Source organism: Ammodytes marinus, assembly GCF_949987685.1.
Source record: "Ammodytes marinus genome assembly, chromosome: 7".
NCBI classification, from domain to species: domain Eukaryota; kingdom Metazoa; phylum Chordata; class Actinopteri; order Uranoscopiformes; family Ammodytidae; genus Ammodytes; species Ammodytes marinus.
Window position 1 is genome coordinate 8,051,155 of NC_137211.1, and position 16,601 is coordinate 8,067,755.

At 38.2% G+C, this 16,601-nt stretch overlaps 2 protein-coding genes across 2 annotated transcripts; both read right to left on the minus strand.

Moving 5' to 3' along the window:
- Positions 1-401: 401 nt before the first annotated feature.
- LOC307253592 (taste receptor type 1 member 1-like) lies at positions 402-4,379 on the minus strand (the record flags this gene model as incomplete). The annotated part of the gene is made up of 6 exons (XM_080031701.1): positions 402-1,330; positions 1,846-1,966; positions 2,279-2,476; positions 2,817-3,542; positions 3,707-4,013; positions 4,198-4,379. 6 exons carry the CDS (start codon positions 4,377-4,379, stop codon positions 402-404), a joined length of 2,463 nt encoding a protein of 820 aa, XP_079887827.1.
- An 8,818-nt stretch (positions 4,380-13,197) lies between these two features.
- Positions 13,198-16,105, minus strand: LOC307253659 (taste receptor type 1 member 1-like; the record flags this gene model as incomplete). Its single annotated transcript, XM_080031780.1, has 5 exons — positions 16,045-16,105; positions 15,187-15,912; positions 14,815-15,021; positions 14,459-14,579; positions 13,198-14,126 (listed from the first exon to the last, which is right to left on the minus strand). Exons 1-5 carry the CDS (start codon positions 16,063-16,065, stop codon positions 13,198-13,200), a joined length of 2,004 nt encoding a protein of 667 aa, XP_079887906.1. The 5' UTR covers positions 16,066-16,105.
- Positions 16,106-16,601: the final 496 nt, after the last annotated feature.

Consider the following 16,601-nt stretch of genomic DNA (forward strand, 5'->3'; position numbering starts at 1 on the left):
CAATATAGGTGTCAGAAAGACAAGCTGTAGCATCACTTTTGGTGGACACATGTTTTACATGATTGGTATCAATCTTGTCATCCAGCTTTACTCAACAGAACAAATGAGTTTATTAACCAAAATTTATCCAATCACAATTAGTGTTACAATCAAAGGAAGTAAACGATCCCCATTATTGAATAAAGGTATCCGCCATACACATAAAGACGGCTATTAAAAATATTTTGCAAAAGCCATTGTTATGGAGAAAGACATGTTTTAGTTTACTGATATAATCTTCAAAAATGAACAAACTACAATAAAATATTCATATGACTTGGCAACTCTTGGGGAAAACACAACTGAAGGCCTGAAAGAAATACATTTCTCTGTGTAAAGAGATACATATTTACCAGAAGCTGCTACTGGCTAATTGTTTTGGTGTAATTCTGAATGAGTCCTTGGAAGTACTGTTGTGTGTTTCTGTGGGATTGAAAAATTATGATGTAACATTTTGTGAGGAAATACCACAGCAGAAAGGAGTAGAGACTGGAGAGTACTGCCAGAGCATTAATAGTTTGGATGTACTTGCCACGGTAGAGCACATACACTGTGGCAAAGATGATCCAGGTAAGGATCAGCAGGAGCAGACAAAAGGTTATTGCTTTGGCCTCATTGTAATTTTTTGGGAGGTCTTTTCCCATGTAGGAGAAAATAAAGCAAAGTGAGCACAGAGATAAGAGTACAATCAGGGAAGCAGAGGATACGTTAAAATTCATTTCACAACCAAGTATGATTTTGTCTGGGTACCAAACAGTTTCATTGTATGGTTTAGGGGGGGCAAAACAATAGCTAAAAAGAAGTAAGATTGCCTGAGTAACAAATGCCACAGTGATGACCAGCCATTGGCCATGATATTTTATCCACCAACTGTGGAGCTTGGGGAACTTGGCAGCCATTTTGAAAATGCAAACAATTTGAAAAGAGCGCACAACAAAGCATGCTAGACAAATAGTGTAGAACAAGAGAAAGGGCATGAACCTCAAGATACAGAATGAAAGTGTTGGTTTACCAAAGTGAAAAAACACACTTAGACTACACAGACTGAGGCAGCCTAAAATAAGGAAGCACATTGGTCCCCCAGCAGATCTGACAACAGGTGTGTTGTAGTTGATGGCAAAGAGAACGGTCATGGCTAGTGTGAGAGCCATCAGGGCAAAGGCCCCCAACATGATCAGTATGGCTCCACTGTCTGTGAACGGGATGTACTCCACCAGCCGCAGTTTACATGAGGTGCTTCCTGCTGCAGACCATTCTGTCTCCTTACAGTCGATGCAGCTGTAGGGGTCCTCTGTTTTACACAATGGAAAAACAGATTGCCAGTAAGGTTAACTTTAGAGAAGATATCATGCAGCTGAGGAAGCAGTGTTACTGTGTTCATGTTTTGTACATTAAGTTCTCCTGACACCATGTAGGGATTCTATGTTTTGCTTGAGGGAGGGACAGACTGTCAATAAATTGGCGTCTGAAAATGTATTTGGGGGGCAAACACACTTTTGTTATTCATAGTAATAATTTTTTTTGCAAGACAAGAAGGAAAGGAAATTGGAATGGAATTGTCCATGTGATGCAGAAGGAAATAGCAAAAACTTTCAAAGTAATCTTTACCGATTAAGCTTGAGATTTGTCATTTCATTAGTCAGTTGAAAGTTACTATATATATAGCTTATATAGCTTTGTCCAATTATCATGAAATGACTCATAGCCATGCAATAAAGTTAAACAGTCTACACTTAGCTGTCATCAAGGCAAGAATGACAGAACTGCTTTTACTAATTATTTTCCCTCTTATATATAGTAATTTACCTGTGCTGTTGATATAAGTTCTATTTGGACAGAGTGTGCATTTGAAGCAGCATTTGTGCATTCCATCTTGCGTTTTAGCAAAACCTACAGGACATCCTGGCGAACATAGTGAAGTAGGCACCTGTAAAATAAAATGTTTTAACAGCAAAATAAGTAAAACATATTGGTGTTAAGGATAGAAGCAAAGAGGAGGGATAAGACAGTCAGGATTTGTAAAACGTGAACATCTTATTTTACACTGCATACAGTATGTTTAGACATCCCCTGAAATTATACCATGAACAACCGCTTTCTGTTTATTTTCTTGATAATAAGCCACTGCCATTGCTATTCCCAGACCAATCTGTCTTTGAACGCATATGCACACATCCAGTGGAAGGGTGAAGAAACATAATCAACATGCTGCAGATCTCTACTTGAAAAAACAACTTACTTTTCCGTTTGTGTGCCACTGAATTTTGGTGCTGTTGATGGAATAATGGGCTGATTTATAAAAGCCGATCTCTTCTGCTTCACCACTGTGGTTCCAGAAAACAATGTAGTAGGATCCAAAGTTGGGGTCACCATTCTCATTAAACCAAATACTCCGGTTTAAAAGTGTAAAGTTTGACCTCTTCAGCTCTGCTAGAACCTGATGTGGGAGCATTAAGTTCAGATAATGATGATGACTTCTTTTTATTTTACATTGATTAAATAGGTCGATGAGATAACCATATTAGGCTTTCACCAACTTTTGCTTTCAAAAGGGATTGATGCATTGTATACATTTTTTTGTTTGTTTTTTCTTTTTGTATTAATCCCAAGGAAATTGTACTTTGAGGATGTAAAGTGCATATATTATATGTTTTATGAGTGATTATTGAAAAACACATTAAAGTAATGATAGGCATATCAAAGCTTTCTTGTAAAACATTGTAATATATATAGATTGTTAAATAAAATAAATTATGTAATAATTTGTATTTACTTACCATGTGTTGGTACACTGTAATATTTCTATTACATTTGCCAGCTTCACATTGTAAGGCATTGTGTAAGGCATGAGCAATGGCATATACAGCAGAATATACAGGAAAAGAATAAGATGGGTCCATAAAAATGATATCTTCCGCACTCAGGCTACTGCAGTTGCAAAATTGATTACAAAACGTGTTTTCTTCGGTATTTTCACAATGATTCTGGCTTTTGAAAGAATAGATAAAATTACTAAAGCCAGGTATTGGGACTACTGGCTGAGACACACCAAGTACAGTTCCGATATTTTTGATTCCTTTTTCCTTGGGAAGCCTCTTGTTTAAGGACCAGGTGTCCGCCGCTATCCACACCTTGTTTGTGATATTTAATTGTATTGCTGACTCAATGAGCGCTTCTGCAGTCATTTCTGTAACAAAAACAATAATGGTGCCTATCCTCTGTTCCTTTATTTGTTTAAACATTTGGGAGAAATTTGTATTTTCATTGACTCCTTGAGCGAATGCCAGGCAGATCTCAGTATCCTTAATTCTCTTTATGAACAATTCCAGTCCATCTTTGCCATAGTCATCATCACTGTTAAGGAAAGCAACCCAACGCCAGTTGAAGTGTTGCACAATGTTAACAAACACTTCTATGACTTCTGTATTGGGATGCACTGTTCTAAGGAAAGAGGGAAATTTCAGTTTTGTCGAAAAGGCAGAGCTGGCAGCTCCATAACTGACCTGTTGAAAGAGTATTACAGAAATAAATATTTTTTCAGAACCAATACATTCTCATGTCAGGTTACATGCTGTTTTATTTCAAGTTCAAAAATGTTATACCTTATCATTTCATAGATTTTATCACTGGGGATTTTGTTATAAAGAACAATAGTTGGCAAACTTACCACAGGAATGAGATCCATCATGAAGAATGGGGCTACAGCCAGAGTGTTAGAGCTTGAAAAAGGGCCAACCACTGCTATCATTTTGGACACTTTGGACAGATTCTCGCGTGGGTCAACCCATGGTTGGATCAAGCCATTCACTGAGATGAGTTTCAAAATTCCTGGGAAATTGTGTGTATCTGAGCAGTGGTCAAACACATCATAGCCGAGGGATACATTTGGCAGGAGGATGGTAGAGTTATTGATTTCCTCTACAGTGAATCTCATCAACTGAAACCTCTGATAACTTGACAGAATTAAGGGTTTCCTGTGGACAGAAAAAGGACAGCAGGAGGATTTTCTTTGAATTATCATTTTCAATCTCCATACCTCTCTGCAGATGTTACAAAGGGGGGCTTCTCACTTGCATTGAGAAAAAGGAGAATTGGTTCCTTAAAGGTTCAACAAGGGTATACTCTGTTAAACCAAGAGTTTGTCATTATATCTCTCACCTGGAGCAGTCGATGACTTCTGGTCGGTCTTGACGAACAGGGGCAGAGACATGATGAATATCAAAGAGTCCACCGAGCAAATACTCTCCTTGAAGTTGAAACTCTGAGGCTGGGACAGTGCATTGAGCCAAGGCATGTGAAATAGATCCGAGTAGATACAGCAAAGCAAGAACATTCTTCATTGTTGTAATTACCATTACCAAGCTGACGTGAACTTGGGATAAGTCTCTGCCCTTAATATGCAATGCAATACTCATATACACAAACCCTCGGTGTTCATTTCCATGCACTTGGGAATACATGGCTACTATGCATAAATAAAGGCCTCTGGACGGTTGAGGGAGAGTAGACAAATAAGTATGCAAAAAACATCTAACATGACTACACACAGAGTTGAACTATTATGAACTAGAACAAAGCGTCCTTTGGCGTTTCTTTCTTTTCTCCCCAACTAATCGCTGCTCCTTACCCGAACTGCTCTTTGTCATACATGACTTCAAAGACGTGACTGAGCATTGAACAAACAACATAGGACAAATAGTAAAAAATAAGAATGCAAAGCTCTCTCTCTCTCTTGTGTGATGACACCCTCATGTCACTGGCACTGCACAAGTTAGTTTACTGTTTGGTAATTGTAACCTGACTTTTTGAGTGTGTCGTCAGCTTCAGTTTATTTCAATCAAGTTGTCTAATGTGATTGCCCAAGTGATGGCACCTTCTTTTGGGGTATTTTAGGAATGAGATTTAGCGTGTATTTGATCGGCTTCTTTTTTTTTTTCCGTTTTTGTTAAATTTTTTGCATGGCAACTTTTGGTGCAGAACGGCCAGCTTCTGCGCTACGTTCGTCTAGGTTAGAGAATGATTATTTTGTTACTGCAACAAAAGTATTATTATGTAATGTTTCTAAAAAGCTTATATTTATATTAAACAGGGGATGTAGTGGTTCGGATAGAAAACAGGCATAAACTCACACAATGCCAAGGACTACCAAATAGGCTATAGTACCTCTTTCATAAATCAATCTGGTAATCCTTGATAATCATACTTTAACCCTTGTGCCCTCCTCTCCCATTTTTGTAGACTTTTTTTTTTGATTTGGCAATAATTTTGGCTGTGTTAAAGCTTTTGGCATGATTTTTAGCAGGAACTTTTTTTTTCTTTTTTTTTTTAGATATTTTTTGGCATTTTTATGCTTTATTGAGATAGTGTAGAGACAGAGTTGAAATGGGGCAGAGAGGGGAGTGACATGCAGAGAGCGACCGCGGGCTGGAATCGAACCCGGGTCCGCTGCTGGCCGAGGCCCATAGGGGGGACACCCTACCAACTGAGCTAAGGGCGCCCCCTAGGAACTTTTCTTTTGAGTCAAATTTTAGAAATCCAACGTCTTTAACTCATACATGTGTTTCATACTCTGTCAGTAAGTTTACTATACACTCACCACCTTTGAGCCAAAAATATCCACACTCGCAAAAAGTGCTATTAAATCATCATACATCAATATTGTTTTCTGCTTTTTTTTGCATAAATCTCTTTAACAACTTCTCACCGGCTCAAAACTACCAAACATTCATTCATCATTTTCAGGATTTTAACCCTTTAAATGCCAGTTTAAGCATTTGAATTATTTCAATATTTCTTACCAAAAAACACAAAAAATTTATTATTTTCCATAAAATAAATAGTAGGGGGATGTCAGAATCAGAATCAGAATCAGAAAAAGCTTTATTTATCCCAAGAAGGGCAATTTAGTTTACAGTTCCGGCATTAGTGGTGATTAGAGTATGGGATAGGTCAAAGATTAGCAACCAATTTGATTTGATTGCATTAGTATTTTTTATGTAGTGCCAGATGTAACATAAAGCACCCTCTCACCACCTTTGAGCCAAAAATGTACGCACACAAAATCTGCAATAAAATCCTCATACATCAATATTTTTTTCTGATTTTTTTTTGCTCGAATCCCTTAATCAACTTCAGCCCTGATCAAAATGATCAACTATTTGATAAATTTTAGGATTTTAACTCTTTAAATGCCAGTTTAATTATTAGAAGTATTTATTATTCATAAAAAAAACACACAAAAAAGGAATTATTTTCCATATAACAAATAGTAGGGGGATGAGGCATTACTGGTGATTAGAGTGTGGGATATGTCAAAGATTAGCAACCAATTTGATTTGATTGCATTTGTATTTTCTATGTAGTGCCAGATATTCCTTCGAGGCAGAAAGTGCCCCATCCACTTCCATTCAAAACCACCTTTTTTAATCTCATTGCATTTCTGCTATAAAATCATGCATTTTGTAATGTTAGCATTTCATTCAGAAGATAAGCAGTCATATTTGAAATTTTTACTGTATTCCACTAGATTTAACTATTTTCCCTTTGTAGGTCCATGCATGAAATTCTTGTATTTTTGACCGTTCTAATATGGAGCCGTGTGACTACCAGGGGAGCCCATTCAGCCCAATATCTTTTGTGTGTGTGTGTGTGTGCGTGCGTATGCGTGTGCGTGTGTGAGAGTCAGTGTGAAACTGTAAGCATGCACTGATAATTTCAGGGGTGAAAAGGGCATCTTTTCAACGATGTGTTTCATGTGTGGTGCTTGAGTAAAACATGGCCTTCTGCCTTTGATGTACTCAAAAACAAAAAGGAAAACAACAGTTAGTGTGTTTATGCACCTGGCTGCTTTCACAGCCAAAGTTAAACATGCAGCTTGGCTGAGGTGTCATTCCAAAAGTGGGCAGAGAGGAGAAAGACCTGGGGCCTCATTTATCAACCGTACTTACGCACAAATCTGTGCGTAAGTAGGGCGTAAGAACATTGCCACGCAAAGTATGGAATTTACCAAAATGTACTTAGACTTATGAATGTGTGTAAATGTAAGCACAACTCTGACCATGCTTACGAACATAATCTAGTGGTAGAATAGCGATATTACAAGCACAAAGCAAAGCATTTAAGAGTTTCAACGTCTGCATTAACACTAGAACCGCCAGCGTTCTCTTTATATCTATGATCGCCACGCGTCAAATCCACCCGTGCATTTCTAGGGTAATATAAAGTCATACATTTGTTTGTTTAATCATCATCTGTGTTTTGGACCTCTTGTTTTATAATCTAAGTTTCTTTAAGAACACTGATCACGACTCAGTAATGAAACTGAAGTAGATGTAAAATCGCCAATTCATCAATGAAAACAGACGGTCAAAACAGCGTCCAAATGAGCTAACATCCTAAATGCAATAAATAGTTATATGGCTCACTTATTTTTAGGTAAGCTCTAATTGATTATTCATTAAATGTGTCACATTTACATGTTTTGAAGCGGAGGATCCCTCCGATGCTCTCTGTGCGTCTCATCTGACAGCACTCAGCTGTGAGCTGGACGAGCCGCGGTGACTCGCCAGACTCGCCAATCTCTCATTTCACTTAGTAACAATGTTGTTAGGAACTTATCTTCATCTCTTATTTATTGAAAGAGTTTATGAATGACTGCACGTAAAGTTGTCAGATCGCGGACCCCAATCAATGCCTTTGCCTTACAACTTGCTCGAAAATATCACATTTTCCCACGCAGCAAGCATTCTTTTGTTTTAATGCCTGCACTAAGTGAGCCAACAAAATATGTTTTGCTTTGATTCAACCTCGTTTACAAGGGTTTCCATTTATGTGTTGGAGAAGTTTCTTTTCGTTGCCCTCTTTGCCATCGTAGCGGAGAGGGATAAAACACATTCACATGGTTGATAAAGGGATGTGTTGTGACCATATATGGTTAATTGGAGGCGTTTCTGAATGCAAATGTTCTGAGCGTGAACGAGCATGGTACTTAAGAACATGTGGGATTTATCAAGATTGATGACTTACTGGTGTGCGTACGATAGGCCAGCGCACGTTTGATAAATACCGATTTTTTTGTACTTAAGCACATACTAAATTTCATTCGTAAGAGTGAATTTAGAACCTTTTCTACGCACTGTTGATAAATGAGGCCCCTGGAGAAAGAGAAGGAGCAAAAATTAAGAGGCGTTTTAGTGATAGAGAGGTTTTAGAGATGGTCCTGGAGCAATCTTCAGACAGCGAGCTGCAGGACTCTGAAGAAGACTTCACAGGGGAATCTGATATTGAATTTTCACTCAATACCTCCACTACTGTGAGTGCCATTTCCTCGGACAGTGAAGACGAGACAGAGGTTCCTGTCCATCCTAACGTTGAGTGGACAACGAAGAACGGGCAAGTCTGGTCTCCATCTCATGCCAATACCTTCCGCTACATTCCCGCACCCACCGGCATGATTCCAGGCCCTACACATATGCAATATCAAGGATCCACGATATAGCATCGTCATTTGACCTTTTCATCACTCCTGAAATGATCCAGCTGATTGTGGGAATGACCAACTTACAAGGGAGGCGTACAGTGTCAGGATGGAGTGATGCAGATGACCAAGAGATTCGAGCATACATGGGACTACTCATCCTAGACAGCTTATCCTCTTTGTGGTTAGCAGGACTTGTGAGTCGATCGTCAAAGCGGAGGCTGGCACTTAGCATTTCAAATCGTTTGTGGGACATGGTGGCCCTGAAAACTGGTCTCCCACTCTGGTCATCCCACAGGCTGCGGGTGGATTCCCCTCTCGACCGATACACACCTGCTAGGATGAGTAGTCCCATGTATGCTCAAATCTCTTGGTCATCTGCATCACTCCATCCTGACACTGTACACCTCCCTTGAAAGTTGGTAATTCTATTAATTAATTAATACTTTACTTCCTATCAGCCTGATTTCAACATTAAATACATGATATGCTCATAACTACTACTTTAATTGAGTGAAGCATGGACTGGAAAAAAATACCAAATACTTTTTTAGACCAGAACAATATTTCAAATGTAACATAAAGGAACCAATATTTCGTGCTCTAGGATCAAATGGTATACCATATAGAATAGCGCCAAAAAACAGTTGAAATGTTTGAACAGGATTGGAATTGAAGGTGTGTCAGACCACTAATCTGGACAAGGGCTGATGGATGCTTCATAAAAAAAGGTTAACCTGGTATCTTGTTTATGGTAATAAGATCCTAATGCATCCTCTTACAAATGAGCTCTGCATGACCTAATATTTGGCCACACAGATCATTTGAATGGACATAATTTTCAAATACTCTGTGCATGACATTTGGTAGATGGCCAGGCCATGAGCCAGACACTCACCAAAATTTGAATCCAGGTCGGAACTCTTCGTTCTTCTTGGTAGGAAGAAATGGGCCCCTCATTTGCAGGAGAGATAGATTGTAGGGTGATGCAGTGGTTGATATTCATGAGGTGGGTAAACTACAATTTTGGTTCTTGGCAGTATTGCTATGAAATGCTTGAACTTTCAGTTGCTAATCACTAATGTGGCTGGCACAGTTTGTTACCTTGTATTTAGATTTAGTTAGTTGAGGGTTAGTTAGTTTTACTTCCTAAATGTTTCCATCATAAAATTACACACGGCCAACTGAACTATATCTTGTTGCTCAAACTGAAAGCAAATAATAACAGAGGCAGGTGTCAGCTTCTATGCATGGACAAAAACTATAAGCTTTTCCATTACCCGGACGGCACATTTGATTGAGAGAACTTATGTTTCATGTTATGTTTTGATTTTAATGAAACAAAACTAAATAAAAACATTGTTGCTAAAGAGGCATGGGTAAAAAGTAATTCACTTAATGAATTGCAGGATTTATGCAATTTGAAAATATATATGATGATATGTTACAGTATGCTAGTAGTAAAATAGAGATTTTAATAGGGCAACCCATATCAGGGGTGTACAGATGTTCTCTCTCTTAAAAAATAAATAATCATTTTATATTTACAATTTTTCTTTCAGAGACAAAGACTCAGTCAGTGCGTTTCCATGGCACAACTAGATTGGATTATCACATATATCGAACAAGACACTCGAACGGACCGTGTCACTTGTCTGAGTATACATGGCCTTTCAGAAATCGGATAAATGTCCGATGCATGGCTGTCTCCACTATGCTAGGTGGCGCTGTAGCCCTTTCAACCATGCTTTCAACAAGTGGTTTTAGAGCCACGTCCGGTTCCCTTCCGTCAATAACCCTATCACGCGCAGCATAGACATTATAATGTCTATGACGCGCAGGCACACAAGCGCAGAACGAGAAGTCCGATATGCGATGTCCGATCCCTGTATACATGCAGAGAGAAAGCCGACAATGAACGAGTTATCTAGGTGTTCTTATCCGACTTCTCTTGTCCGTTATTGTGCCGATTTGTGTCCGAAGTAGATCGGATAAAGGTGTTTACATGCAGTTTAAAAGTCCTGTTGAGGTCTTATTCGTTTAGTTACCCGATTATGAGTCTGCATGTAAACGCACTGACTGATACAGGCACTAAGAAAACAAATTGTATAATAGGGTAAGGTAACCTTTAGAACTCCAGGGTAATGAGTTAAAATCTTAAATGTACTGTGTCTCTGAACAAGGTGCCCACGCATACCCAAAACTATGAATCAACAACTGCACATAAATCTGGCACACTAATTTGATTTAAATAAATAAATAAAAGAAAACTTCAGTTACACAAAGATATTCAAAGTGTGTCTGTATTCTGGGATGAAGACAGCGTCACAGTAAAGTAATGCCTTTATGTAGTGACATTGGTGTCAAAGCAACCTCTGTTGAACAGAAAGGAAGACACACACACATTCCATTTTATGTCTTTATTGAATCTATATAACTGTTACATGATCACTGTACATGAAAATACCAAAATTATTGCAGGACTTAACATTAAAACTATACGTGGATTATCACTGAAAGCCTACATAGGATCTATCTGTTGGCCTATAAGGCACATGTCAGTTGCATTATCTTTGTCAAGTTATGCAAGTGCAAGGAAACATCTTATTACAATAGTTCTTTCTCTTGTGTAAGTATTTGTGACCTGCTATTATTCACGTATGATGAATTCAGCATTTTAGACATTGAAACATTTCAATTACTGAGTGGAGATGATATACTTGTATAGCAAGGACAGAATGGTCTGGCATGTGGGTAATTTAACTGTATCATAAACTACCATTTGAAAATTGGCTTTATTTATAATTGCCATGGTAATATGGACTGAAACCTTTTAAGTTAATATCTGCCCCTCTTCAATAAAACCTGTACAATTAGGCAATATCATCAAACAAGTGTAAATCGTAAAGCTTATGGCTCGGTGGACTGTATAATTTATAACTTGACAAATAGCCAGTCAGTCAGAAAGGCCAAATGCCACAACTCTAAATACTATAAGAAATTCAACCACACACTTGTATCGATGCAACAGATTCTGATTACAGAGGAAACAGGAAGATTGGGTTTAGGTAAAAAAATAAATGCATTCTTTTAGAAAGTCACAGTAGAACTCAACTTTATGGGCAGCATTTGCCTTTAGGCCTACTGCCTGTGCCATTAGCCAGCTCTGAATAATGATGGGTCAAGATAAAAAGTGAAGGGGAAAAGGAGAAGTTAAAGCAATTCATCCTTTTCAGGACATGTGTTTTTCTTTTATTCAAATATCATGGCGAGGGATTTAATTGTTGTTGAGACAATTCTCTTAAAATCATAGAATGTCAATGGTGACACTAGATCAAAAGTCAGAAAGTTACTAAATGGATTCATCTTTAGGAAACGATAAATGTCTGTACAAAATTCTTTACCAAACCATCAAATACATGATTATATATTTCACACAGACTTAGTGAAAACTGTGACCCCCTGTTGGCACTCGAAGAAAAGTAAGAGAGTCACAAGGGCCAGAAGGATGCCTCTCATGAATGTCATGCATAGGCTATTTCTTTTCATGACAATCATAGACGTTGCTGATACATTTCAATCTGAATCAAAGCAGTGGAAAAAACAACCCCTCGAAAGATTAACCAACAGGCAGACATTGCGATCCATAGTGCCAAAAAAAAAGAATGTTATGGCTGCTCAGATTTTTTGCAACACTAGCACCACAGTTATATGGGTGGCAATGTCTGCCTGGTTGTACGAAATTTACTGTGCCCAGAGGATGAATCATAATAACTTTCGTGATCCCCAGACTTTTCCTCTAGCTCAACCAACAAGTCAAAGTTTTCGTTAACCAGTTAGATATCTCAACATCTGCTAGACTACTAAGAAACAATTGTGAACATTGGGGCAAAATTTAAATGTGTCTAATACTTTGGTTTATGACTAAATTACTATAATGATGTTTATATTAGCCCCTGCTGCACTTTGTTGCAAATAATAGCATACTAACTGGCTAAACAGTATACATGTTCAAAGGTGGAGTATAAGGTTTATAATCAAATTTTTTTTTGTCAAAACCAGCGAATATTTTCTAAAATATCTGCTAACTATCAGGTGTGTGTGCGTTGAAAAAAAATCTGGTGTTTACACACAGCATAGGCTCCAAAAGTGACTATGTTTACAAAGTGGCTTGGTGCGAGACACACAGTCTCCCTCCCAGTCTCACTCCCAGCACGTTGAGGACAAATGCTTGTTCACAGCCTCCCGGCATTGGTTGCCGACGCGAGAGGCCTCCTCCATCATCTCTAGCAGACACAGGGGGCTTATCCAATGACACAGATGCTCAGCTTCAAAGCAACTATTAGCGCCACGCTTGGGTCTGGACGGCTGGAGCACTCGCTCTGAGTGTCATGTAATGCCGAGGTTAGTTCAAATATAAACAAGCATTTAGTAGAAAACGTATTTTCCACCTTTAAATTTAGCATGTAACCATTGGCATTGTTAGTATGTTAGCATGCTGACTTTAGCATTTAGCTAACACACTGATGTGCCGAATACAATGTCTCAGATCCGGTAGCATGGGTGTAGGTTATTAAATGACTATGTACTGTTTTTTGAACATCTTCTCGAAAAAGCCGAATTAATTAAAAATATTGAAGGATCTGTTCTTCTGGACTACGTAACACATTAACTTGAAGCTGTTACTGGCTAATTGTTTTCGTATAATCCTGAATGAGTCCTTGGAAGTACTGCTGTGTGTTTTTGTAAGATTGGAAAATTATGATGTAACATTTTGGGAGGAAATACCACACAACAAAGGAGTAGAGACTGGAGAGTACTGCCAGAGCGTTAAGAGTTTGGATGTACTTGCCACGGTAGAGCACATACACTGTGGCAAAGATGACCCAGGTAAAGATCAGCAGGAGCAGACAGAAGGTTATTGCTTTGGCCTCATTGTAATTTTTTGGGAGGTCTTTTCCCATGTAGGAGAAAATAAAACAAAGTGAGCACAGAGATAAGAGTACAATCAGGGAAGCAGAGGATACATTAAGATTCATTTCACAACCAAGTATGATTTTGTCTGGGTACCAAACAGTTTCATTGTAGGGCTTTGGTGTTGCATAACAATAGTTAAAAAGAAGTAAGAGTGCCTGAGTAACAAATGCCACAGTGATGACCAGCCATTGGCCATGATATTTCATCCACCAACTGTGGACCTTGGGGAACTTGGCAGCCATTTTGAAAATACAAACAATTTGAAAAGAGCGCACAACAAAGCATGCTACACAAACAGTGTAGAACAAGAGAAATGGCAAGAACCTCATGATACAGAATGAAAGTGTTGGCTTATCAAAGTAAAAAAACACACTTAGACTACACAGACTGAGGCAGCCTAAAATTAGGAAGCACATTGGTCCCCCAGCAGATCTGACAACAGGTGTGTTGTAGTTGATGGCAAAGAGAACAGACATGGCTATTGTGAGAGCCATCAAGGCACAGGCCCCCAACATGATCAGTATGGCTCCACTGTCTGTGAACGGGATGTACTCCACCAGCCGCAGTTTGCAAGAGGTGCTTCCTGCTGCAGACCATTCTGTCTCCTTACAGTCGATGCAGCTGTAGGGATCCTCTGTTTTACATGAGATACAGATAGAAGTTATGCTTAACATTTGAAAAGTAATCTGTGTAAGGACCTATTAGTTGAGTTTAATCTGTGACATCGATGTTCTCCTATGAGTCTTTACTTTATGCCAAACCTATAGCCTTACAGTTTACAGTGGTATACCCTAGAAGTAACAATTGCTCTAGTTTATTTGAGAAGTGTTGAGTTGAAAGTGAAAATGTAACCTTTAAGGTGCAAAATCAAAATGAAATGACTGAAAAAGAGTGTAAAATTAACTTCCCTCAAGGCGAGAATAGCAGCACTTATTTTACTCATTTTCTTCCTCTCATGAAAAATACCTGTGCTGTTGACATAAGTTCCATTCGAACAGATTTCACAATTGAAGCAGCATTGATGGATTCCATTTAACCTTTTTGCAAAACCTGCAGGACATTCTGGGGAACATAGTGCAGTAGGCACCTGTACAAGACAAGGCAGAAAAGTACATATAAGGTTTTTACAATTCCAAAACGGCTTTGTAATCATAGTTATTATTACAGAGTATTATATCTAGAAGAAATTAAAATGCCAGTCGCAGCAATCCATCAAACAAATCTTTGTGCACATTTGCTCTGAAACAAACACATGAAGAATTTGGAAAACAAAGTACTTATAAGTCAAATTATAAATCTTAATAGAAAAAAAACTTACTTACTTCTCCCTTTGTGAACCACTGAATTTTGCTGTTGTTTATGAAGAAATCGAACGATGGGTGAAAATTATGAAAGCCAATCTCCTCTGTATGACCCCTGTGATTCCAGAAAATGATAGAGTAGGTTCCGTATTTGGGGTCACCATTCTCATCAAACTCAATACTCCGGTTTAAAAGTGTAAAGTTTGACTTCTTCAGCTCTGCTAGAACCTGGTGTGGGTACACAAAGTTCAGAACTTGTTGATTACTTCTTTGTGTTATCCAATATTTTGATTAAAAGGTTTTTGAAAATATTTCTGTAAGATTGCTTGTTGGAAACCAATCATATGGTGACGATAAATTATTAAATGAATACTCAAATAATATAATACTTACCATGTGTGGGTAAACTTTAATGTTGCCATTACAACTGCCAGCTCCACATTGTAGGACATTGTGTAAGGCGTTAGCTATTGCATATACAGCAGCATATACAGAGAAGGAGAAAGATGAGTCTGCATCAATGACATCTTTTGCACTCAGACTACTGCAGTTGCAAACTTGATTGCAAAACATGTTTTTTTCTGCATTTTCAAAGTGAGTCTTGCTTTTTGAAGAATTGATAAAATCACTGAAACCAGGTATTGGGATTTCTGGCAGAGCCACACCAAGTACAGTTCCGATATTTTCAATTCCTTTCTCCTTGGGAAGCCCCTTGTTTAGGGACCATGCATCTCCTGCTATCCACACCTTGTTTGTGACATTCAGTCGTATTGCTGACTTAATGAGAGCTTCAGCAGTCCATTCAGGAGCAACAACAATAATGATACGTACCCTCTGTGCCTCTATCTGTTTGAATATTTGGGAGTAATCTGTAAAAGGATGTAGGGCTTCGGTATATGCCAGGCAGATGTTAGTGTCCTTTATGCTTTCTATGAATAATTGCAGTCCATCATTGCCGTAATCATCATCAATATTAAGGAAAGCAACCCAGCGCCAGTTGAAATGCTGCAGAATCTTAACAATCACTCTTATGATATCTTTATTGGGATTCACTGTTCGTAAGAAAGAGGGAAAATTCTTTTTTCCTGAGAAGATAGAGCTAGCAGCTCCATAACTGACCTGTAATACAGAAAAGGTAATACAGAAATAATTATTATTTATAGTCCCAATATATTCTCAAAAGTTGAAAGCTATTTTGAAATGGTTTGATCACTTGATCTTACTAGTAAAATATCTTAAAACATGTTTTACCATTGGAATGAGATTCATCATGAAGAGTGGCGCTGCAGTCCGTGTCTCAGTGCTTGTATAAGTGCCAACTACAGCAATCACTTTGGCCACATCCCCCCATGGTTGGATCAAGCCATTGACTGAGATGAGATTGAAAATTCCTGGGAAATTTTGTGTATCTGAGCAGTGGTCAAATATTTCATACCCAAGAGATACATTTGGCAGTAGGTTGGTTGAATTATTGATTTCCTCTACAGAAAATCTCATCAACTGAAACCTTTGATAACTTGACCGAATTAATTGTTTACTGTGGAAAGGATGAAGAGAAAATAAAGAATGTTTAATTTTTCAAGTATTACTGTTTCTTCTAAAAGAGGATTTCATGGAAGAAGTACTGACGTCATAAAAGCCTATTTGATGTTTTTTTAACGTTGAGCAATGAATAAAATTGCTTTAGGAAAAAAAGTGGTACTAGCAAAAGCTATTGACCTGAAGTATCTTACATTGGTTTCAACGTCATAAGGTTTACACTCACCTGGAGCAGTCAGTGAATTCTGGTCTCTCCCAATAAACAGAGT